Source organism: Triticum aestivum, chromosome 6D (assembly GCF_018294505.1).
Source record: "Triticum aestivum cultivar Chinese Spring chromosome 6D, IWGSC CS RefSeq v2.1, whole genome shotgun sequence".
NCBI lineage: Eukaryota > Viridiplantae > Streptophyta > Magnoliopsida > Poales > Poaceae > Triticum > Triticum aestivum.
Window position 1 is genome coordinate 452,843,676 of NC_057811.1, and position 24,677 is coordinate 452,868,352.

The following is a 24,677-nucleotide window of genomic DNA, read 5'->3' on the forward strand; positions in this document are numbered from 1 at the left end:
GTTACCGGCAAGTCTCTTTACTCGTTCCGTAATGCATCATCCCGCAACTAACTCATTAGTTACATTGCTTGCAAGGCTTATAGTGATGTGCATTACTGAGAGGGCCCAGAGATACCTCTTCGACAATCGGAGTGACAAATCCTAATCTTGATCTATGCCAACTCAACAAGTACCATCGGAGACACCTGTAGAGCACCTTTATAATCACCCAGTTACGTTGTGATGGTTGGTAGCACACAAAGTGTTCCTCCGGTATTCGGGAGTTGCATAATCTCATAGTCATAGGAACATGTATAAGTCATGAAGAACGCAATAGCAATATACTAAACGATCAAGTGCTAAGCTAACGGAATGGGTCAAGTCAATCACATCATTCTCTAATGATGTGATCCCGTTAATCAAATGACAACTCATGTCTATGGCTAGGAAACATAACCATCTTTGATTCAACGAGCTAGGCAAGTAGAGGCAAACTAGTGACACTTTGTTTGTCTATGCATTCACACATGTACTAAGTTTCCGGTTAATACAATTCTAGCATGAATAATAAACATTTATCATGATATAAGGAAATATAAATAACAACTTTATTATTGCCTCTAGGGCATATTTCCTTCACGGATGCCATTGTTGGGGAACGTAGTATTTCAAAAAAAATCTACGATCACGCAAGATCTATCTAGGAGAAGCATAGCAACGAGCGGGAAGAGTGTGTCCACGTACCCTCGTAGACCAAAAGCAGAAGCGTTTAGTAACGCGGTTGATGTAGTCAAACATCTTCACGATCCAACCGATCTAAGCACCAAACGTACGACACCTCCGTGTTCAGCACACGTTCATCTCGATGACGTCCCTCGAGCTCTTGATCCAGTTGAGGCCGAGGGAGGGTTCCGTCAGCACAACGACGTGGTGACGGTGATGATGAAGTTACCGGCGCAGGGCTTCGCCTAAGCACTACGACGATATGAGCGAGGTGTGTAACTGTGGAGGGGGCACCGCACACGGCTAAGAGAAGACTTGGTGTGCCTTTGGGGTGCCCCCCTCCCACGTATATAAAGGGGGGAGAGGAGGCCGGCCCAAGGGGGCGCGCCAAGGGGGGGAGTCCTACTTGGACTCCCGGTCCAAGTAGGATTCGCCCCCCCTTTCCTATCCCAACAAGGGGGAGAGAGGGAAGGAGGAAGAGGGGAGAAGGAAAGAGGGGGCCGCCGCCTCCCCTTGTGGCCCTTCTCTCCTTTCCACTAAGGCCCAATAAGGCCCATTACTTGCCCGGGGGGTTCCGGTAGCCTCCCGGTACTCTGAAACTTATTCGATACTTCCCGAAACCATTCTGGAGTCCGAATATAACCTTCCAATATATGAATCTTTACCTCTCGACCATTTTGAGACTCCTCGTCATGTCTGTGATCTCATCCGGGACTCCGAACAAACTTCGGTCACCAAATCACATAACTCATAATACAAATCGTCATCAAACGTTAAGCGTGCAGACCCTACGGGTTCGAGAACTATGTAGACATGACTGAGACACATCTCCGGTCAATAACCAATAGCTGAACCTGGATGCTCATATGGGCTCCTACATATTCTACGAAGATCTTTATCGGTCAAACCGCACAACAACATACGTTGTTCCCTTTGTCATCGGTATGTTACTTGCCCGAGATTCGATCGTCGGTATCATCATACCTAGTTCAATCTCGTTACCGGCAAGTCTCTTTACTCGTTCCGTAATGTATCATCCCATAACTAACTCATTAGTCACATTGCTTGCAAGGCTTATAGTGATGTGCATTACCGAGAGGGCCCGGAGATACCTCTCCGATACTCGGAGTGACAAATCCTAATCTCGATCTATGCCAACTCAACAAACACCATCGGATACACCTGTAGAGCATCTTTATAATCACCCAGTTACATTGTGACATTGATAGCACACTAAGTGTTCCTCCGCTATTCGAGAGTTGCATAATCTCATAGTCATAGGAACATGTGTAAGTCATGAAGAAAGCAATAGCAATAAACTAAACGATCATAGTGCTAAGATAACGGATGGGTCTTGTCCATCACATCATTCTCTAATGATGTGATCCCATTCATCAAATGACAACACATGTCTATGGCTAGGAAACTTAACCATCTTTGATTAACGAGCTAGTCAAGTAGAGGCATACTAGGGACACTCTGTTTGTCTATGTATTCACACATGTACTAAGTTTCCGGTTAATACAATTCTAGCATGAATTATAAACATTTATCATGATATAAGGAAATATAAATAACAACTTTATTATTGCCTGTAGGGCATATTTCCTTCAACCCTGATGTATGTCATCTTTTCTATGCATACGTTGCTGGTCCTCCCGTGCCTCCGATGTATCTTTTGTCTTCCCATACACGCCCAAGAAGCCAAGTAGGGTCACGCAAAGGTTCTTCATCACATGCATCACGTCGATTGCAGAGCGGACCTCTAGGTCTTTCCAATAGGGCAGGTCCCAAAATATAGATTTCTTCTTCCACATGGGTGCGTGTCCGTCAGCGTCATTCGGAACAGGTTGTCCGCCAGGACCCTTTCCAAAGATTACCTTCAAATTCTTGACCATATCATGTACATCATCACCAGTACGGTGGCGAGGCTTCGTCTAGTGATCCACCTCACCTTTGAAATGCTTGCCTTTCTTTCTTACGGGATGCCTGCTCGGAAGAAATCGACGATGTCCCAGGTACACATTCTTCCTATAATTATCCAAATATATACTGTCTGTATCATCCAAACAGCGCGTGCATGCGTGATATCCCTTGTTTGTTTGTCCTAAAAGGTTACTGAGAGCAGGCCAATCATTGATGGTCACGAACAGCAACGCCTTTAGGTCAAATTCTTCCTGTCTGTGCTCATCCCACGCACGTACACCTTCTCCATTCCACAGCTGTAAGAGTTCTTCAACTAATGGCCTTAGGTACACATCAATGTCGTTGCCGGGTTGCTTAGGGCCTTGGATGAGCACTGGCATCATAATGAACTTCCGCTTCATGCACAACCAAGGAGGAAGGTTATACATACATAGAGTCATAGGCCAGGTGCTATGGTTGCTGCTCTGCTCCCCAAAAGGATTAATGCCATCTGCGCTTAGACCAAACCATACGCTCCTTGTGTCACCTACAAAGTCCTCCCTGTACTTTCTCTCGATTTTTCTCCACTGCGACCCGTCAGCGGGTACTCTCAACTTCCCATCTTTCTTACGGTCTTCTCTGTGCCATCGCATCGCCTTGGCATGCTCTTTGTTTTGGAACAAACGTTTCAACCATGGTATTATAGGAGCATACCACATCACCTTGGCAGGAATCTTCTTCCTGGGGCGCTCGCCCTCGACATCACCAGGGTCATCGCGGTTGATCTTATAGCGCAATGCACCACATACCGGGCACGCGTTCAAATCCTCGTACTCACCGCGGTAGAGGATGCAGTCATTAGGGCATGCATGTATCTTCTGCACCTCTAACCCTAGAGGGCAGACAGCCTTCTTTGCTTCGTACGTACTCTCGGGCAATTCGTTATCCTTTGGAAGCACCTTCTTTAACATTATCAGCAACTTTCCAAATCCCTTGTCAGATACACCATTCTCTGCCTTCCATTGCAGCAATTCCAGTGTGGTGCCAAGCTTTTTCTTGTTAGCTTCGCAATTCGGGTACAACAATTTCTTGTGATCCTCTAACATGCGTTGCAACTTCTTCTTCTCCTCCTTTTCACTTGCGCAATTTCTCTTTGCATCGGCAATGGCCCGACCTAGATCATTAGCGGGCTCATCTGATGCCTCTTCTTCAGCTTCTTCCCGCATTGCCAGCTCAGCTTCTTCCCCCATTGTTGTATCATCGTATTCAGGGAACCCATGGCCAGGATAGCTATCGTCCCTCTTCTTCTTCATTGTCTTCCATCATAACCCCTCTTTCTTCGTGCTTGGTCCAAACATTATAGTGGGGCATGAAACTGGACTCAAACAGGTGGACGTGAATGGTTCTTGAGTTAGAGTAATTGTGATCATTCTTACAACCAGCACATGGACAAGACATAAAACCATCCGCCCGCTTGTTTGCCCCAGCCGCAAGCAAAAAAGTATGCACGCCATCAACGAACTGGGGAGAGCATCGATCATCGTACATCCATTGCCGGCTCATCTTCATTACACAACACCGAATAGACCAAATTAATACAAGTTCATACAACACTTAAATGCAACATACAAATAACTCTCTAGCTAAAGCATTTAAATGCAACAACAAATGGATCAAGATCGCAACTAAGGTAACAATTGATCCAACAACATAATGATACCAAGACTCACTATCAATGGCATATTTTCTAATCTTTCTAATCTTCAAGCGCATTTTCTCCATCTTGATATTGTGATCATCGATGACATCGGCAACATGCAACTCCAATTCCATCTTCTCCCCCTCAATTCTTTTCAATTTTTCTTTCAAATACTTGTTTTCTCTTTCAACTAAATTTAACCTCTTGACAATAGGGTCGGTTGGAATTTTCGGTTCACATACCTCCTAGATAAAAATATCTATGTCAACTTGATGGGCTTAATTTGCCATAAACACGAAATGCAACAAATAGTTATAAAAGAGAATATACCACATCCGAATCATAACCCAGACGAGGGCCGACAGGGACGGATATCAAAACCATGGCACTATGTATAACAAACAACGTACGGGTAAGATAATTATACGAGTAACTATATATCTAAATCACACAAACATGATTTTTTATATATAAAAAAGATAAGAACAAGAGGCTCACCACAAGGTGGTGCCGGCGACGGGACGGTGCGGGCGATCGATGGTGGTTACGACAGAGACGGGAAGGCACTAAGTAAACCACACCTACATATGCAAACTAAGTGTTATTTTGACCTCAAATTGCATATAAATCAAGTACTACCACATATAATTCCTCCCAAATTACTAAAACCCACAAATTAATCACTATATAAAGCATTGCAAGAGCTAATCTAGCAATGAGAGATGAAAGGACAAAGTTGCTAACCTTTGTGATCACTTGAATGGATGGGGGCCTTCAAATCTTGACAAATTTTGGGCAAAATGTGTGATGTGCTCGAGGAAGAGGGGAAGAACAGAGAGGAGAGGGGAAAGGGGAAGAACAGAGCGAGCTCGATCGCGGGTGGACGAAGGGTTTATATAGGAATACCTTTAGTCCCGGTTCAGGGCACAAACCGGGACTAAAGGCCAGCCTCTAGTACCGGTTCGTGCCACCAACCGGGACTAAAGGTGTTGGTGGGGCCGCAGCCTGACACAAGCCTGCCACCACCTCTTCAGTACCGGTTCGTGGCACGAACCGGTACTAAAGGTTCGCCATGAACCGGTACTAATGATCGCCGCCCGCCTAGCCGTTGGAACCGGCACTAATGGTCACATTAGTGCCGGTTCAGTTACAAACCGGGACTAATGTGCTTCACATTAAGCCCTTTTTCTACTAGTGGCGATGACCGTGGAGGCGAGGGCGGTGCCGGCAACCCTTGGCAGGCGTGCCTTCTCGTGCTCTAACGACGACGAGGAGCAGTCACCGACGTCGGCAAGAGTTGGCCTCGATGGATGTGGTCGCGGTGGGGAAGTTGGTGGATGCGGCGGCGACGCCTGGGTGGTGTCATCGCATCCGGAACTAGGCGGCGGCTAGGGGAGAACAAGGAGGACGAAAACCCGGTCCAAAATTGAGCCAGAAATAGGCCGCGACGGGAAAAAACGAACACCCCGTTTGCGTCGGCAGCGTTCAGCCATGTTTTGTGCCCGTGCAGACCCATAAGAAGGTGGGCAGACGAAATGGATCGTCATCGAGTTGGCCTAAAGGAAGCGTTTGCCCATTTGAGGCGGCGTTTTTTGTTCAGGTAGTGTCTGACTGTCTAGACTGTCCAGCCGGGCATATACGAGTCCTGTTGGAGATACTCTTTTGTGGGCGCTTCAGCCGAGGTAGATGAGCCATACAACGATCGTTTTCCTCCTGTAGAGATGGTTTTCCTCCTATAGAGAAACCTAGCCGCCGCCACCAGGAGAGCCCCTCCTTCCCGTGCCGTCTCCCGGCGGCTCTCCTCCGCCGGCGACCTTTTGGTCGTCGGTGGTGAGGGGGGTCGCCGGATCCCGCGTGTGTGGATCATTTTAGCTTTAGGTTTTAGGGCCCAAGAAGCTTAAGGTTTTGGATCGTCCGACGTCTTGGCTTCGGCGGCGGCGACGGCGATGCTGAATAAAGAAGCTCCAGATTCTTCTCCGGCGAGACGATCGTCTCTATTGTCGGTGAAGGATCTGGGAACCAATCTGTTCAAGCGGGGATGTCGTGGCGGCGGCATCCTTGTGGTGGACATGTGTCCTCGGGCTCCGCCGTTGCGACGACGTATGCTCCAACGTCGGCGCGGAGCTTGGGAGGTAGTCGAGGAGTGGATGCAGATTGTGGTCTGCATCGACGATATCTGGAATACGGAGCGTGTGCTGGGCTCATGGTTCGTGGATGGCAGGTATGGTTTCCTCCTGCGATGTCTTAGTCATGTGGGGGTGCCAGATCTGGAGTTTGATGACGTGTCCGGGGTGTTGCCCTGGTCTGATTCGTTCAACGATAATGGTTTCGTCTTTGGCGAGTCAGCTTGGAGGTCCGCAAAGCTGCATATCAGCGATGGAGCCGCGTCAAGCTCGAGTGAGAAGGTGATCCGTCATTTTTTCTTTCGGTGACTGCTATGGTGGTGCCAGAGGCAAGTGACGGACGTTGGTGTCAAGCACAGACGTTCTGCTGTCTTCTCAGTTTTGTCATGTCGGTCTTTATGTGACTTATACTTTAATCTTTATGATATGAATGAGACACATATTACCATAAAAAAAAAAGATGAGCCGTACGAGCAAATGCGAGCTGGCTAAGGCTCGGCTGATTTGGTGACCGAGCCGAGCCGAGCCGAGACTCGGGTCAGGCGGCTCGCAACGAGCTCCGTTTTTCTCCCATCCCTCCCTCCCGACCTTTCTCTCCCCCCGCATCTCCACTCCAACCGCATCGCACCTCTCCCCTCTCCTCTCTCTCCACCCAGCTCAGTGCGCGGCGACGAGGGGGACCGCGACCGCCGGCGGCCGCGTCGACGAGGGGGACAGCCACTTCCGCCAGCGCCGGCGACCGCGCGCGGCGACGAGGGGAGCACGGCAGGCAGCGACCGGAACGCGACCGCGTCAACGAGAGATCTCGGCGACCCCGCGGGGGGCCGTGCCACCGTTGGGCTCCACTCCTCTTCATTCCCGTCGACGTCTGGCTGACCGGCTTCCGCCCCACCGAAAGCCGAAGGTACGGGCCCGCATCTGCTCGATCTGCGCAGGCGCTGGTAGATCAGGTTGATTCGTGGCGACCGCGCAATGCTAGGCATGCCAATTCTGGACGTTGGCACTGCGTCCGTGATTGACTTAGGTGGATCCGTCATAGTTTTGGTGTCAAGTACGACCTGTTCGTGGTTACTAGTTTTTTGGGGCTGCGCAGTGCGCACTCGATGTAGATGGTTCATTCATAGTTATCCTCCTTTCGTACTAGCTGTCCATGGTCGCTAGTTTCCCTGGGCTGCACAATTGGTGTGAAGTGCTTGTGGTTGTGGAGTTGTGGTTCATGGTTACTGCCCCATGGCCCCTGATATATCCAAGTAAACTAAATTTCCCTTTATTTTCGGTAGTCAAGGGCTCAAGTCTGGCATTCAAAATGAGTGCTATTGCTTTGCTTGTCCCAGGAACTATCAGTGTTTGACCTACGTTCATCATTTTCTATTGTTCTTGTATATGTTAATCATACTCTGTTCTCTATGTAAACATAGTCTGATCTACGTATAGCCTGTACCTGATTTCACATCATAACTCGACTTCGTGCCCTAGCATTTGAACATAAATTAGGCAATAATTATACAGATTGCGGATCATTTTTTAATGCTTTTTGTATAACATGAAATGTTTATCTCATATAATTTTGAGGGAAAAGGTTCTGGGTAGTTTGGTGGCTGAGGCCTAAGAGCTGGATGTGCCTGACCTTTTGAACTTGCTGCTTGTGTTTTGAAGGTGTTTGATATAGATCATCCAAAATTGAGCGCCCAGGATCTGGGAGTGACCTACCCCAGGGTGGGGAGTTCGCTCCTTTTCTAGTAACGAAGAGGGCAAACTCTTATTCCATCATGATGGAAAGTGAAATGGAAAAAGGAAGACCGTATCAGGAGAAACCAAGAACGTTTTCCACTGTACGAAGTAAATCATCTATACCGCTGGTATGGCCTATTGCTAAGCATTCTCCACCTTTTACACACCGAGCTTAGTAGTTACTAGGAGTATCAGTTTAGTTCGCTTTTATCTTTGCATGCGTCTTTCTCACACACTTCTCTTTGCTGTGCGTAGTCTATGCAATTGCATGGGAGGTGATAGCTCTTTCTCCTTAATCTTTGTCAGTTTGAATGGTCCATAAGTTTATTTTGTCAAAATATCCACGGTATCATGTTTTGTATTCACCATTTTTTCTTACAACATTACGAGTTGAAGTACACACCAACCAAAAAATTGACATACCACACAATGCTGCATTATGATTACTCTTTCTTATAATTATTACCATGTAGAATTTTCCTCTCTTAAATGATGTCATTGCAGTAAACAAATGAGGTCTGCTCTGTTTATTGCTGCTTGTAACTCCAACTGAAAAGGTTATGTTGCTAAAAAAAGTCAAAAAGTTCAATGTGTACACCACTGCTGCTTGTTTATTTGTCTCGGAAGTTGTTGCAGGTTTTGAAATGATTCAACCCAAGTAGCTGCTTTCATCTAGATGTTATGTGCATTTTTTTAATATAAATTTGGAAGTTCAATAAGTAAAACAAGTGTTTAAACATTCCCACTGATCGATTGGTTGGATATACTTTGCCCTGTTACGAGCAATTTATTTGTGCCTCATTCAGTTGCTATTCTGACTGCTGCAGGTCTTCCGTGTGTTGATGAAGATAAATCCTCGTGCCCTGATAGTTCTTCTTCTGCTGGTTGTCTGTGGTGTGTTCTACTTAGGAGCCAGTACATCACCAATTATAGTCTTCGTGTTCTGTATATGCACTCTCAGTTTATTCTTCTCTCTCTACCTCACAAAGTGGGTTCTTGCCAAGGATGAAGGACCTCCAGAAATGTCCGAGGTATTGAAAATGCTTGTGTTCAGCTTGTGGAGGATATAGCAGTGCTTTCATTTTCTTAATGTTCACTTCAAATTATTGGTTTCTTTGGCATGTTTCAATGTCTGCAAAGTGCTGTATAACACATTTTCTATCATCTCTTGCTTGACAGTTAACCATACCATCCTATGAGACTACTGGCCCATTTTATTCTGCAATTTACATTTAAGGTTTAATGGTTTTGTTTTAGTCCATGTGTTGATATTTGATATGCTAGATCATGGATATGATTAGGACACACAGTGTAAAATGCTATTTTTATGTGCTGATTGGGGTTGCAGAATGCTATTTAGCTGCGGCATGTGTCACTTTATGGAAGCTAGACAGTTCAATGAAAATTGAGAACATATCCCATATTATAGCATTTTACCATATTAACATATCACACAATCTAGCATGATCCCGTTTCAGGAGGTTATTATGGGTTGGAACTAAGTCATACACTCATACATAATATTAGGTTGTTGTGCATTGGCTTTATATTTTATTTTATTTTATGACATTCTTAAATGCACAAAGCAACACATGTACACTCTACACTGTTATGTTGTGACTACTGACTAATGTTGCTAGCAAGTGTAAGTTCTCCTCTGTAAATAATTTTATTTGGACCTGTAACATGGTCATGGACTGTCATGGTGTAGCTTACATCAACGTTGCCCCTTTTGGAAATACTGATTTTCAGTATTTTATTTATCTATGCATCTACTTTTGTGAGTTCTGTATGTAAGGTTATCAAGGTTTTGATCTGTCATGTTGCATGTACTGCTCAGATATCTGATGCCATAAGGGATGGCGCTGAAGGATTTTTTAGGACACAATATGGGGCTATTTCTAAAATGGCTTGCATCCTGGCACTTGTTATCCTTTTCATTTATCTCTTTCGCACTATCACCCCGCAGCAGGAGGCATCAGGCCTAGGAAGGTGATTTTGTACTGTCATTATGAAATCTTAGTTGTACCCATCCTTTGTTGTCTCATAAATTTCATCGCTACACAGGACAACATCTGCATATATTACAGTTATTGCCTTTCTCCTTGGAGCTGTGTGTTCTGGACTAGCTGGATATGTTGGGATGTGGGTCTCCGTACGTGCAAATGTTAGAGTTTCAAGTGCTGCTCGACGGTCTGCAAGGGAAGCATTGCAGGTTTTGTTTCGCATCCTTGATACATTTTCTTTCATGTTTTAATGTGTTTCGCCTGTACGGTATAGTTTGAAATCATGACTGATTTCTCGAAACAGATTGCTGTCCGTGCAGGTGGTTTCTCGGCCATCGTTGTTGTTGGCATGGCTGTATTTGGTGTGGCATTACTCTATGCAACATTTTATGTTTGGCTTGGAGTAGATTCACCTGATTCGATGAAGGTTACAGACTGTAAGTTATTTCAAACATGATATATTCAATACCTGGGACAATAGAACTCTACTCGAATTGCCGGTTGAGCTATATGGTCTACTGTACATGGTCAAAATTGTTAAATTGGTTCATACTTACTTTTTTCTTGTTAAACTGGTGACCAATGATGAGTTCATAAATGACAATTCTGTAGGAGCATGTTGAGTAAGGAAAAGTACTGCTTCAAAGATTGTTAATGTGGTTTTTACATCATTTTTATTTGGCCTTTCACAACACCAAGATGCGACTGTGAACATTAAGCTAGTCCTTATATTATTAAGTAAAAATAACTACTCCCTCCGTTCCAAAGTATAGTGCGTCCTCGGTTTCCGCGCTTCAACTTTGACCATAAATTTAACCAACGAGACCAACTGCGGCGGGAGCAAAAATTATATAATTGAAAACTTCTTTTGAATACGAATTCACCGGTATAATTTTTGCTTCCGCTGCAGTTGGTCTCATTGGTTAAATTTATGGTCAAAGTTGAACCTCGGGAAGCGTGGGCGCGCTATATTTTGGAACGGAGGGAGTAATACTAGAAACATTTTTAACAGTAAATCTAGTTATTTAATCATCTCATGGCCAATTTATATAGTTTTTAACTTCTGGTCAAACTTTTAAAAGAAAAGATGGGAATAATTATTTATTGGGAAAAAGTACCACAATGTGATCAACACCGAAAGTTTGAGTGGATAAAATGACTCATTATAAAAGATGTTCATGTTCTATAAAAAAGTAACTTTAAGTCCTTCATAGACACTGGTAACTGATCCACTGCTGATATGCTTGTAGTTGCAAACTTGCATATGTGTTTCCAATTCAAAAGAACATAATTGCTGTTGCTGATTTCATGTGATTTTGTGTAGTGCCTCTTCTCCTTGTGGGGTACGGTTTTGGTGCGTCGTTTGTTGCCCTCTTTGCTCAGTTGGGTGGTGGCATATACACCAAAGCAGCTGATGTTGGAGCTGATCTTGTTGGAAAGGTTGAGCAGGGAATACCAGAAGATGATCCTCGTAATCCTGCTGTCATTGCTGACTTGGTAATGGCGTTTCTTCAATAAAAAATGTGGAATATGTTTTCTTCATGCTCTTAATTGAAATTTGTCTCATATTTTTTCATGGAATATACCTAGACATAAGGGATGATATTCAATAATGATGAGCTCCATAAGTTTTATCAGAGATAATATGACCTTAACAGCTTGCATTCATTCTGAAACCTAAACAAATTATTGTTTCTGCAAGGGGTGGACTAGTGTTGTGGTCCAATGCGTTGTACAGTAGAATTCTGAAGTTCAGTAGATGCATTTCCAATGATCAAATATTTGTGCCTGTGCTGGAATGCAAGATTTGCTTGTCTCTAAAACTAATTATCAGATTGTTATTAGCCTATGTTTCATTTATTGCTACTATATATGCTAATAATAAGAAAACTACACAGGTTGGTGACAATGTTGGAGATTGTGCTGCCCGTGGTGCCGATCTTTTTGAAAGCATAGCAGCAGAAATTATCAGTGCAATGATACTTGGTGCAACAATGGCACAGCGCTGCAAAATTGAAGGCAAGGCTCTTTTGCTTGTCATGCTAGATCTCTGATTGGGATGTCGGGTGACATTGTTTTTGTTTTTTTTTCTTATGAATGTACTTTGGTCCATAAGAGCACTGTCCACAGGTAGTTGCTAATATGGATAGTATAATTAATTAGCTTTAATCTAGGGGCTATGTTGAGAAATAGTGTTGGCTGACTCTCGGTGCATGGGATGTGCCTGGCTTTGAATAAAATTGATAATCACCTTTTCTTTTGCGGGTCAACAATCCTTGTGACTACACTGGATTATAATCAACATTATTTACTGTTGCAGATCCCTCTGGCTTTATTCTGTTTCCTCTTGTTGTCCATTCTTTTGACCTAGTGGTGTCATCAGTTGGAATTCTCTCAATTAGGGGAACACGTGACTCTGGATTAATATCCCCTATTGAAGATCCCATGGCAATTATGCAGAAAGGCTATTCTATTACTATACTGCTTGCTGTTCTTACCTTTGGAGGGGTAAGTTTAGTTATTCATACTTCTCTTGTTTGACTATTGTAATATTTCTCTATGGACATATTTTATTATACAGAAAATGATCCCAGGGGAAAAACATCAAACACGATCTGAACAAAGGAAACATTTAGGGTCCCCAGTCCGGTAATCATGACCAATCCATTATTAGATGTAAATCAACCATATTCAAAAGGATAAATAATTGTTAACTATAAACCAATTGAGCATTCGATATGTTCGTTTTGTCATGTGGGTAAAAACTCTAGTTTACATTCTTTTTCCCTTGGAGTTGTTTTTTAATTACTTACATGTGTTATGTTTGCAGTCTACTCGTTGGCTCCTGTACACTGAACAAGCACCTACTGCATGGTTCAATTTTGCCTTGTGTGGCTTGGTGGGCATCATCACAGCATATGCTTTTGTTTGGATTTCCAAGTATTATACAGATTATAAGCATGAGCCTGTCCGCCTTTTAGCTCTTTCAAGTTCCACAGGACATGGAACTAATATTATTGCTGGAGTAAGTTTGGGAATGGAAGCAACAGCCTTACCAGTTCTAGTGATATCTATAGCCATTATATCAGCATTTTGGTTGGGACGTACCTGTGGCTTGGTAGACGAGCTTGGCAATCCAACTGGTGGTCTTTTTGGGACAGCTGTAGCTACAATGGGAATGCTTAGTACTGCAGCATATGTTCTCACCATGGACATGTTTGGTCCTATAGCTGACAATGCTGGTGGTATTGTGGAGATGAGCCAGCAGGTACACTCGCAAATTTCTTCGTGTATATAATATTCGAACACACATTTTACCTGTGATAAGACGGTTTATGTTTTTCAGTGTACATATTCGAAGCATCTAAAATTGTAAATGGCTATAAATAAATGTTAACATTTAATTAGTCGTGTTTATACCTGAGTTTTGACTATTTATGTTTTCTTTAATCATTGTAATAATAATTTCTGCAGCCTGAAAGTGTTAGAGAAATCACAGACATTCTAGATGCTGTGGGTAACACTACGAAAGCTACCACAAAGGGATTTGCTATAGGGTCAGCAGCACTGGCTTCCTTTCTCCTGTTCAGCGCATATATGGATGAAGTAGCTGCTTTTGCACAGTTGCCATTCAAAGAGGTATGTATTATTATCACCTCTATACATGTAATGTTGAGATTAGGTGCTTATGACACATGACTGGTTGTACACAATGGATTGCAGGTTGACATAGCAATTCCAGAGGTTTTTGTTGGTGGTTTACTAGGTTCGATGCTTATATTCCTGTTTAGTGGATGGGCTTGTTCAGCTGTTGGCAGAACTGCACAAGAAGTTGTTACTGAGGTCAGGAGACAATTCATTGAGAGGCCTGGAATTATGGTGAGTAACTGTTTATGATTAAGTACTTGAGTTCTTATGCCTGGAAAAACTAATGCTAACTTACAAGATGATATAAATACAGGATTACAAAGAGAAGCCTGATTATGGTCGTTGTGTTGCAATTGTGGCCTCTGCATCCTTGAGGGAAATGATAAAGCCAGGGGCTTTAGCAATTTTGTCTCCCATGGCCGTTGGTGAGTTTTATGGGTCTGGGAGTTGTGGTGCTATGGTTCTGATATTTCATGCGTTTTGAAACTCAATTTATGATATTTGGTGTTGTTTTGAAATTTCATTTACATGATCTGTAGGCATCATCTTTCGGATTTTGGGCCATGCTACGGGGCAGCCTCTCCTTGGAGCTAAAGTTGTCGCCTCTATGCTCATGTTTGCGACCGTTACTGGTATCCTCATGGCACTCTTCCTGAACACTTCCGGCGGTGCCTGGGATAATGCTAAGAAGTACATCGAGACTGGTGCACTTGGTGGTAAAGGCAGTGAGGCTCACAAGGCTGCAATTACTGGCGATACGTAAGTTCCTCGTTTCTCAGTAATGTGCTGCTGCTTTTGGTTTCTTGAACTGAGTTTCTACTGTTGAGCAACACATGCTAAACTGAATAACAATGTTCTTTTCCTATAATAAGTTTGTTTTTGACTCATTCTTAACGATCATGCAACCCGAAGTAACATTTACGAGTATGTTATGCCGCAGGGTTGGAGATCCATTCAAAGACACGGCGGGGCCTTCGATCCATGTTCTCATCAAGATGCTCGCCACGATCACACTGGTCATGGCCCCTATCTTCTTGTAATCATTGGTCGAGCTCGCCGTTAACCCTGCGGAGAAATATCTATGGTTCTTGTAGATGAGGCATTAACATGAATGGGATGTAATGATTCGCTTTTAGTTTATTTGGCCACATTGAGAGGAGAGGTTCAGTGCTGCCCATTTTGATGGTGCCCGTATTTTACAGTTGCTATTTGGACAAATGATGCAAACGTTGGAGAATATATATGCTGTGACAGAGATTAGAATGAACTTTGAAATTCATATGCCTTGTATGCAGAGATCTCTTAATTGTTTATCCTCCAAATTTACTTTTTTTTTTTCCAAATACGTTCTCCCAAAATAGCATGACCAGAGCATTAGATGCAATCGGACGAAGCAGTAACACTATCCAGATGCTGGATAATCATCTGTTAATTTTACAAGCCAACATTTTGCGTTGCAAAATTGCCACACAAATCTTTGAGCTGTACAATGTGTGACTGAATCATACTCTCGGTTTGAAATCTCAGTTTGAATCTACAGACGCCTCTCACCTGGCACTTGCAGTCATGAAATCAAAAAGAAAGAAGAAAAAAAGCGTAGCCTGTCAAACTTGCATCGAAAGAAGAATTTTTGTTGGAGCGAAAGTTTCCGTCTTTTTTTTGTGAGAGAAGAGAAATCCGTTTCCGTCTTGGGAACACGGGTTCTGGATATACTATCCGACCCGGGCTGCTGCCTTCTTCTTGGAGCGAAAGTTGATTACTACTAGTAGTAGCCAGCAGAGGGCAGACCCAGCGCGCACCCGAACCCGCAGTCTCTCGCACACGCAGACGAGCCAGATACCGCCAGCGCAGCGCCTCTCCTCCCTCTCGCCTCGCGCCCGCCGCCCGCCGCCCGCCGGAGAGGACGCCATGGCGCCGGAGCCGGAGGACGACATCATGGCGGAGAAGAACCCGCGCCCCCTCGACGAAGACGACATCGCCCTCCTCAAGACCTACGTGAGTGCCCCCGCGACCCCGTCGGATCTCCCCCGCCCCCTCGAATCTGCGTTTCGGTCTGGCGGCGATCTGGTCCCGGGCTGGGTGCGGCGCACGGTTCGCGCCCGCGGCCTGCCTAGTCTAGGGTTTCGGTTCATCCTCTCTCGGGGAAATCGTCGTCGCCCCTTCTGTGGATTTGTTTGGGGGGAGGGACCTTCTGTGGATTTGTGATCTGGTCTCGGGCTGGGCGCGGCCGGGTTTGCGCTCGCGGTCACCCCTAGGGTTTTGGTTCCTGCACTCTGGGGAACCTGGTCGTCACCTTCTTGTGGATTCGTTTGCGGAGGCCCGTGGCCTTCGCCCTGTGGTTGTTTTACAGTTCTAGTATGTGGGATGGCGGTTGATTCCGCTAGGGCTTTGATGCGGGCGACGGGATGCCGTTTATTTTGTACTGCTTGTCTCTTTTTCTGCGGCAGAATTCGGTTGTTTGGGCGAGATGTGGAGTGCTCTCTCTTTAGGGTTTCTGCTCAAGTTTGCTGATTCTGGCTGCTGTTGACACTTGACAGGGGCTTGGGCCATACTCCACGAGCATCAAGACGGCCGAGAAGGAGATCAAGGAGTTGGCCAAGAGGATCAATGACCTTTGTGGTGAGTAAGGACTTGGCAATCTGTTTGTTTGTTCATCTCTCTAGAGATGTAGCCCCATTCGTTCCTGAGCTAGATAGAGACCAATTGTCTGCACTTTGTTCAGTTGTTTCACACTTTCACTGCTAGCAGCTTTCACTCATATGATAAAATATGAGGCATGCATCTACTGAAGATAGTGTGTCTAGTTAGTAAGTATGATAAGTGGTTCAGAATTTAAGGTGTATGAATGTACTGTTCGTTTTGACAGACTCAACTAGCAAGGCATTTGTTTGATGATATTGCATCTGTCTGCTGCTCTTGCTTGCAATGTTCTTCCCATTTGGTTTGTGTTTTAGAATTTCTGTTTAGCGGTTTCATGAACATTCAGAATATGCGATTAGCTTTCATACTTACATACAACTGTGCAGCTTATCTGGTTATTAAAATGTTAGGAGGGTAACATTTTTAATTAGCTTGCCTGACCCATTATGCGCTTATATTAAATCTCAGGGATAAAGGAGTCTGATACTGGGCTGGCTCCACCTAGCCAGTGGGATCTGGTGTCAGACAAACAGATGATGCAGGAAGAGCAGCCTTTACAAGTATGTTACTTGGCCTAATGTTTTCGTACTTCTTCCCAATTTTATAGTTGTGGTTTAGCATGCATAATTGTTTGGGTATAAGTTACCTTCCTCATGCTGCAGGTAGCAAGGTGCACCAAGATTATAAACCCTAATACCGACGATGCCAAGTACATGATTAATGTAAAACAAATTGCAAAGGTATACCGTGCTTATCCTATCTTATTATTTCAATCATATACCCATGGGTTCCCACCAGCCTCCTTATGCTTTATCTTTTGATCTTGCAGTTTGTGGTTGGATTGGGTGATAAAGTTTCGCCAACTGATATTGAGGAAGGGATGAGAGTCGGGTAGGTTACTACCTGTCTTTTGGTCTTACTGTATCATACATCTTTCATTCAGATCAACCTGAGTAATTCGCACCTGGTGATTTATTTGTTTGATTTAAACCATGTTATAAGGTTGCAGCATATACTATACATGTAGGATGTGTTATATGCCATCATGTAAGCAGAGAATAACTTTGTAAACTGAGGAGTGGACCAGTGTTTGCTACTGTGACTATATCAGATGTTAATTTATCATTTGTTTGTTCCCCTAGTCTATGAGTATCATGGATTGAAAGGCAATGATTATTAACTAAGAACATGTTGAATCTCTGAAGCAGTATCTTGTCATCATCTCCTTGGCTTAGGTATAAGTTCCTTCTGGTTGCTCATAGAATGCAGAAGGTGGGAGTATGGAACTTACTCCCCTACTTGTTTTTTGGATCTTGCTAAACTAATACTGATTTTATGAATGCATTTTTTGGATAAATCATCATTGATGCTACCCAGAATTGTTATCCTTTTCTGTGGTTGCACACTATCATTCTCACTGTGGAATTGTGATCTCATGCCTGATGCAGTGTCGATCGGAACAAGTATCAGATACAGATTCCATTGCCACCAAAGATTGATCCCAGCGTCACCATGATGACTGTTGAGGAAAAACCAGATGTCACGTATAATGATGTTGGCGGGTGCAAGGAGCAGATTGAAAAAATGCGTGAGGTATGTCAAAAAATTCCCTGTGATTCAGAACTTGTGCTTAATCTGTGAACCTGTGCATGCTAGTACATTCTAGTCTTGGACCTGCTTTATTTACTGTTTTCTTAACAACTATTCACAGGTAGTCGAGCTCCCCATGCTTCACCCGGAAAAGTTTGTGAAGCTTGGTATCGACCCTCCGAAAGGTGTCCTTTGCTACGGTCCTCCTGGCACTGGCAAGACTCTTCTTGCTAGAGCTGTTGCTAATCGCACGGATGCTTGTTTCATCCGTGTAATTGGTAGCGAACTAGTTCAGAAGTACGTTGGTGAGGGCGCTCGGATGGTTAGGGAGTTATTTCAGGTATATCCAGCTCTGCAGATAACCTACAGGCTACAGGGTTTCATCTGGTTTATTCGACTTGAATGTTCTGTCGTAGAAACAATCGTTTTGATTGAAATATATTATTGCTTGTCAGATGGCCCGCTCGAAGAAAGCATGCATCATATTTTTTGATGAAGTTGACGCCATTGGTGGCGCTCGCTTTGATGATGGAGCTGGGGGTGATAATGAGGTGCAGCGTACTATGCTTGAAATCGTCAATCAGCTTGATGGTTTTGATGCTAGGGGGAATATCAAGGTTCTCATGGCCACCAACAGGTACTTGCCTTTCCTTTCGTGCGCATTCTCATGCGGTCCAATATGGCATGATGCTCACCTCACATTCTGGACATCCTACTTGTAAGCTATTTATAGATGGGACTTATGATTAAGAAACTTCAGTGGCCTGTGCTATTTAAAACTCTTCACGCCTCAATCAGAAATTAATTGCAGCTAAAACATCATGGCCACATGAATAGAGTTGAGAAGGTAACCATCATTTTTTCTGTTTTTCAGGCCTGATACACTTGATCCTGCACTTCTGCGTCCTGGTCGTTTGGACAGAAAGGTGGAATTCGGGCTACCTGACTTGGAAGGCCGTACCCAGATATTCAAAATACATACGCGCACCATGAACTGTGAGCGTGATATACGCTTCGAGCTACTGGCGCGACTCTGCCCCAACGCCACTGGTGAGTACATGGGCTTTGCACTTTACAGTTCCTGTTCGATTTGATTCGACTGTTTCAGGCACCTTGGGTCCAGTCTCTGAACAATTCGATCCGACTGTCTGATATGTTGTTTCAGGTGCCGACATCAGGAGTGTCTGCACAGAAGCCGGCATGTACGCAATCCGCGCCCGGAGGAAAACTGTGACAGAGAAGGACTTCCTCGACTCAGTCAACAAGGTGATAAAGGGGTATCAGAAATTCAGTGCAACCCCGAAGTACATGGTGTACAATTGAGCAAGCAGGCTTCTCTTCGATTCTGTGCATGTTTGCATCCATGCCGTAGCAGCAGTGCTTTTTGTTTTCACATCCTTTCTGTGTGCCCCTGATGGTTGTAAACAGCACATCGGTGTGTCGGTTCATGTATGTCACTGTAATCTGGTAACCCCAGTGAAATCACTCTAGCTTTTCATAAAGCTTTGTCGAAACACAATTTTCAGCTTGTCTGCTAATCAGAATTAATTGCATACATTTTATCTAGGGAGAAGTGTCTCTTGTTAGAACTTTGTATGTACACGTAGCCCATATGGTTGTTCGGCTCCGTTGAGGCAGGGACGATGATGACGGCACGCTCCAGTGCTTTCAGTCGTCGTTGGATTGGGTGGTCCATGAACATAGTTGCAATTTTTGTATTAGGGCAGTGATCTGCGCCGGTGTGTCGGCCGAACGCGAATCGTTCGGCCGGTCGGCTGCTCACCGTCGGATCGCTTTGCCCATGGCCGTTAGATCGCGCCCTTCTGTCCCCCGTCCTCGTGGCTCCCTTCATCCCCGTGGCGCTGTTCGTGCTGGGCACCTGCCATGGACGCTTTGAGGCTTGACCTTGCAGCATCACCAGCTTGCCGCTGGTCCCCGTCCCCGCCCCCGGTCGCTGTCCTCGTCGCCATCGGTTGTTCTCCAGGCTCCCTGTTGAAGCTTTTTTGTCATTACCCCTTGAAGCTTTTTCTCCTGTCGGGTGAAGCTTTTCCATTGCCGTTTGAAGCTTTTTTCCGTGGTGGAAGATTTTTCTTCATGTTGGTTCCAGCAAAAACACTTGCCGGTTGTAACATTTTTCTCCATGGATGCAGCTCCGTCGTGCAGATGCTCGACGGTGGTAGCTTTTTTTGTCACCGGATGTAGCTTTTTTAGTCATCGGCTCCAGCTTCGTTTTCTTCGGTTGCAGCAAAAGAGCAGCGGCCGGCGTCGTGCCTCGTAGCACATGCTCTCGCCGGGTGCCAGCTTTTTTTAGCTGGTTATAAAAAGCTGGTTCTCGCCGGGTGTCACCGATGCAGCAAAATTCATTGCCGGTAGTAGCAAAACCAACAAATAGTTGTAGCAAAAAAGGTCGTCCGTCGTCTCGCCGTGACTGTTTTGTAGCAAAAACAGATATAGGTTGTAGCACCGAGGCTTGCCGGTTGTAGCAAAACATCACCATGGTTGTAACCTCGACGTCCGCCGGTTCCAGCAAATTTGCGCCGAGGGGTTGTAGCACCGAGGCTCGTCGGTTGTAGAAAAAAAAACCATGGTTGTACCCCCTGGCGTCTGCCGGTTCTAGGAAATTTGCGCCCCGGGGTGTGGTCCTGCCATGGCTGGTTGCAGCTCCGGCGTGGCCGGGTCCGGCGAGGTAGGCAGAGCTCCGATGCACGCGGATCTGGTCGAGGGCGGCCAGATCGGCTGATTCCCATGACGTCGGCGCCCCTGGGAGGCCTCCGGCTCGGGGCGACGAGTTAACTATGGCAGCGGGGAGAGAGAAGGGAGAGATGAGCGAGAGGAAGAAGAGAAAAAGGAGGAAGAAGACGCACGTGGGCGGGCCCCATCCTACGTGTCGCTAGGCGAGTCGCTGGGCGCGTTTGCGCGTGGACGCGACCGCCGAAGCTTCGGCCGGCGCTCCGTCGTGAAACGTTTTCCTTTCTATTACCATGATTGATTATTAATAGATTTGAAGTATTTTCTCGAAATCAAAAACAAAACACGCCATAAAAAAAAAGTAGCTCGTTGACTCTATGCACCCGATGGCTGCCGCGATCCCCCAAATATCCGGCGCCCTCGCATGGCGCGCTCGGCAAACCTTTACGCAAAGCGTGAGACCATCCCGTGCATCCCAAGCTCCCCCCACGTACTATCACACGAGAAGGTAGCTACGTAGCTTCATTACACCCAAGCCATCAAGCTTGCACACCACATACATTAGCATCTTCTTCGATCGACCAGACCAATCACTCGATGCCGGCGCCGAGCAACTTCCTCAAGTCCATGGCCGCCGCCGGCGCCGCGAAGCACGGAGGAGGAGAGCACCATCAGGCCGCCACGACGGCGAGGAAGCAGCAGCACGCCGTCGGCTTCCCGAGGCTGTCCACCTCCAGCAAGGCGCTCGTGCTGCTGCCCATCCTCCTCCTCGCCTTCATCTACCTCTTCGTGTACCCCAAGGAGTTCGAGCTGCAGTCGCTGATGAGCTCCTGCGTCCCGCCGCCGGGCACCTTCACCGCCGCCAACGGCTCCACCACCCTGTCAACAGCCATCGCATACACCCGGAAGCCCGACTTCCGGCTGCTCATCGGCATCCTGACCCGGGCCGACGTGTACGAGCGGCGCCACCTGCTGCGCATGGTGTACGGGCTCCAGCTCGCCGCCGACCCGGCGCTGGCGGCGCAGGTGGACGTGCGGTTCGTCTTCTGCCGCCTCTACAAGGACGACCAGCGCGTGCTGATCCCGCTGGAGATCCTGGCGCACGGGGATGTGATCGTGCTGGACGGGTGCGAGGAGAACCTCAACGGCGGGAAGACGCACACCTTCTTCACCGCCGTGGCGGACCTGTACGCCGACGCGCCCTACGACTACGTGATGAAGGCGGACGACGACATCCTGATCCGGCTGCCGGCGCTGGTGGCGTCGCTGGGGGCGATGCCGCGGGAGGACATGTACTACGGCGCCACCATCCCGTGCAACAGCATGGACCCCGGGAGGGGATACATGTCCGGGATGGGGTACGCGCTGTCGTGGGACCTGGTGCAGTGGGTGGCCGGCGCCGGCGAGGTCACCCGGGGCCGCACCGTCGGGCCGGAGGACAGGATGACCGGGGAGTGGCTGAGGGTGGGCGGGAAGGGGAAGAACAGGTTCAACGCCAAGCCGGCCATGTACGACTACCCGCTGCCGGTGCCCGTGGACCAGTGCTCCCACGAATTCGTGCCGGACACCATTGCCGTGCACCGCCTCAAGGACAACCCGCGCTGGGCGCACGCGCTCGGATACTTCAACTTCACCGCCGGCCTCAAGCCCTCCAAGTTCTACAAGTTCGACCCCTAGTTGTTTCTTTTTGGACAAGTTTTTTACATTTAAAAAGAGTTGCTCATTTCTACTTGTACCTATATATCATCATTGATTTTGGAGAAGCTTGTATGAACAATTAAACTGCGCATACGGAAGATTACCAAGAAATTACACACAAGAGCTGAGCGTATGTTCTAGACCTTGTTCGAAATTCCACCAGCTCCGCGAAATCGGCGAGCTGCGGAGCCAGAAAATAGGTGCTCCGTGATTTTCAACTGTAACTCCATCAGCCCCCAGGAGTGGAGTTGTGGAGGTACTCTGAACAGGGACCTAGTACAGTACTACATCTGTTCTCAACGGGTGCACACGCATGCACGACTGGGTTTGTAGAATCGTGCAAACATCGGCTGCACACCGTCGTGTGTATAGCAGCACTCTTTCAATTCTATAAAATGTACCCTTTGGTAAACAACAGTAACAAGGTATATTCGCACAATGTAGGAATCTCCCTATGGTATATCTAATAAGTAATGAAAAATTACTTTAGCGTTTTCCAAATGGAGCTAAGTTGTCAACCACAATGTGTGATAAAGCAGTGACCAAGTTGTCGATTGGCGACCAGTCGTCATGGTACGTCAAAATATTTATAGAAGATCATAACCGCCCACTAGCTGAGAGTTGTGGTAAAAAAAATCTATTATCGAAATATAAACATACACCAAAGAGAATAATCAAACATCTTAGACAAAATAATACTGCCGTGAGTAGGGTTAATGTTAATTTAGAAAGTCTTGTCACCAAATCTATCCGACTGCATTTAACACACAAGCTTCGTATACAAAAGCTTCATCTCCAAGATCTAAAACCCTAAAAATTTGCAACGACGATGTGGAAACGATGTTTCCACATATGGCGACTAGTATTAGGATGGGGGTAATTGGAATGCGGAGAATAGAAAAACCTAGCCATGAACAACACTAAGCTTATCTTGCACCTGACGGGGATAACCACAACACCAACGAGCTCCCCACTAGCGCCGAAGAAGCAAAACAAGTTGAAGAAGAAAGGTCGGTGCGGGGGGGGGGGGGGGGGGGGGGGGGTGGCATAACCACGACACCAACGAGCTCCGCACTACCTTGCTCCATTCTCTTTACTAAATGTCTGTCCCACCATGTCTGATGTGTGCAAATATCAGCCCCCCCCCCCTCCCATGTTTCCTGTTTTACGCATGATACGCCAAACATTCAGGGAACACACGTAGGTATCAAATATATTGTAGACCCGGATTTGGGAACCTTCTAAGGTTCTTGACCGGGTTTTTTTAATTCTCTTTTACCCTTTTTTTGATTTTCCATTTCTTTTATTTTGTTTTAAAAACGTGTCCGTGTTTCTGAAAAAAAATCTTTACAACTTAAAAAACAATAGTTGTATTAAAAAAAGATTTTTTAAAAAAACTTTTCATATTTTTAAAAAAATTATGTGTTCAGAATTTTCAAAAATTGTTCGCCTTTAAAAATATTTACCAAACCTAAAAAAATTTATATGCTACAGTAGTGAGGCAACCGAATTTGATGCCAAAGAGCGTCGAATAGTTGGCACCCCTGGCTCGCCAGGGGCGGAACAAATTTGGCCGCGGTTGTATCTCGCTCGCTGCGAGACACAAATACGTCTCGCCTCAAGAACGCCCCAAATGGGTCGGCTCAGCGCGGTAGGAGCGCTGCTCTCCAGCGCAAGTTTTTTTACTTATATTTCTCATGAAAATTTTAAAACGTCCATCGTGAGTTAAAAAATGTTTATACAATGAACAAAAATGTACGTGTCATTTTAAAAAATTTGTACGTGTCATTTTCAAAAAATTCAGATGTTCTGATAAATGTTCGTGATTTTTTATACAGTGTAAAAAGACATTCTCGTTCTTCAAAAAATGCACGTGATGTTTTCAAAAAAATTCACGCGTTTCAAACAAATATTCTTGAATTTTTTATAAAATACTTATACAAAATAAAAATAATCTTCATGTAATTTAAAATAATGGTTGGTACCATTTAGAAAAATGAACTCCACGTGATTTTTTTAAAGATGTTCACGTGTTTAAAAAATAAATTTATGACATTAAAAATATATTTATACAATGTATTAATATTTTGTTAGCTAAAAAAATTGTGCTGTTAAAAGTGTTGAACATGTGTTTAAATATACTCAATCTCACAGTAGACGAGAAATGGCTCCAACATTTGCCAGAAAGAAAAAAGAGAAATAGTAGCTCCGGCACTGTTTTTCTCTTCCGAGGAAATAGCTCCCGCA

At 45.4% G+C, this 24,677-nt stretch overlaps 3 protein-coding genes across 3 annotated transcripts; all 3 read left to right on the top strand.

Annotated features, from left to right (window-relative positions):
• The first annotated feature begins 7,019 nt into the window (after positions 1-7,019).
• Positions 7,020-15,093, top strand: LOC123145805 (pyrophosphate-energized membrane proton pump 3). Its single transcript, XM_044565299.1, has 15 exons — positions 7,020-7,333; positions 8,086-8,288; positions 8,988-9,191; positions 10,001-10,152; positions 10,228-10,375; positions 10,471-10,603; positions 11,491-11,663; positions 12,065-12,185; positions 12,487-12,674; positions 12,997-13,434; positions 13,641-13,805; positions 13,890-14,045; positions 14,128-14,239; positions 14,354-14,573; positions 14,755-15,093. Exons 2-15 carry the CDS (start codon positions 8,199-8,201, stop codon positions 14,852-14,854), a joined length of 2,400 nt encoding a protein of 799 aa, XP_044421234.1. The 5' UTR covers positions 7,020-7,333; positions 8,086-8,198; the 3' UTR covers positions 14,855-15,093.
• Positions 15,094-15,547: 454 nt separating this feature from the next.
• Positions 15,548-19,610, top strand: LOC123145806 (26S proteasome regulatory subunit 7A). Its single transcript, XM_044565301.1, has 10 exons — positions 15,548-15,809; positions 16,352-16,433; positions 16,923-17,014; positions 17,117-17,194; positions 17,284-17,345; positions 17,903-18,047; positions 18,166-18,384; positions 18,500-18,681; positions 18,919-19,094; positions 19,210-19,610. Exons 1-10 carry the CDS (start codon positions 15,723-15,725, stop codon positions 19,365-19,367), a joined length of 1,281 nt encoding a protein of 426 aa, XP_044421236.1. The 5' UTR covers positions 15,548-15,722; the 3' UTR covers positions 19,368-19,610.
• Positions 19,611-21,291: 1,681 nt separating this feature from the next.
• On the top strand, positions 21,292-22,448 carry LOC123141955 (uncharacterized). The gene has a single exon (XM_044561001.1). It carries the CDS (start codon positions 21,330-21,332, stop codon positions 22,407-22,409), a length of 1,080 nt encoding a protein of 359 aa, XP_044416936.1. The 5' UTR covers positions 21,292-21,329; the 3' UTR covers positions 22,410-22,448.
• Positions 22,449-24,677: the final 2,229 nt, after the last annotated feature.

Excerpts from the sequence above, each read along its gene's own strand:
- LOC123145805 (XM_044565299.1), top strand. The coding sequence starts at position 8,199 with ATGATGGAAAGTGAAATGGAAAAAGGAAGACCGTATCAGGAGAAACCA. Across the intron at positions 11,664-12,064 it reads CTGCTGTCATTGCTGACTTG|GTTGGTGACAATGTTGGAGA; the intron begins GTAATGGCGTTT and ends AAAACTACACAG. Across the intron at positions 14,574-14,754 it reads GCTGCAATTACTGGCGATAC|GGTTGGAGATCCATTCAAAG; the intron begins GTAAGTTCCTCG and ends GTTATGCCGCAG.
- LOC123145806 (XM_044565301.1), top strand. The coding sequence starts at position 15,723 with ATGGCGCCGGAGCCGGAGGACGACATCATGGCGGAGAAGAACCCGCGC. Across the intron at positions 17,346-17,902 it reads GAGGAAGGGATGAGAGTCGG|TGTCGATCGGAACAAGTATC; the intron begins GTAGGTTACTAC and ends TGCCTGATGCAG. Across the intron at positions 19,095-19,209 it reads ACTCTGCCCCAACGCCACTG|GTGCCGACATCAGGAGTGTC; the intron begins GTGAGTACATGG and ends ATGTTGTTTCAG.
- LOC123141955 (XM_044561001.1), top strand. The coding sequence starts at position 21,330 with ATGCCGGCGCCGAGCAACTTCCTCAAGTCCATGGCCGCCGCCGGCGCC.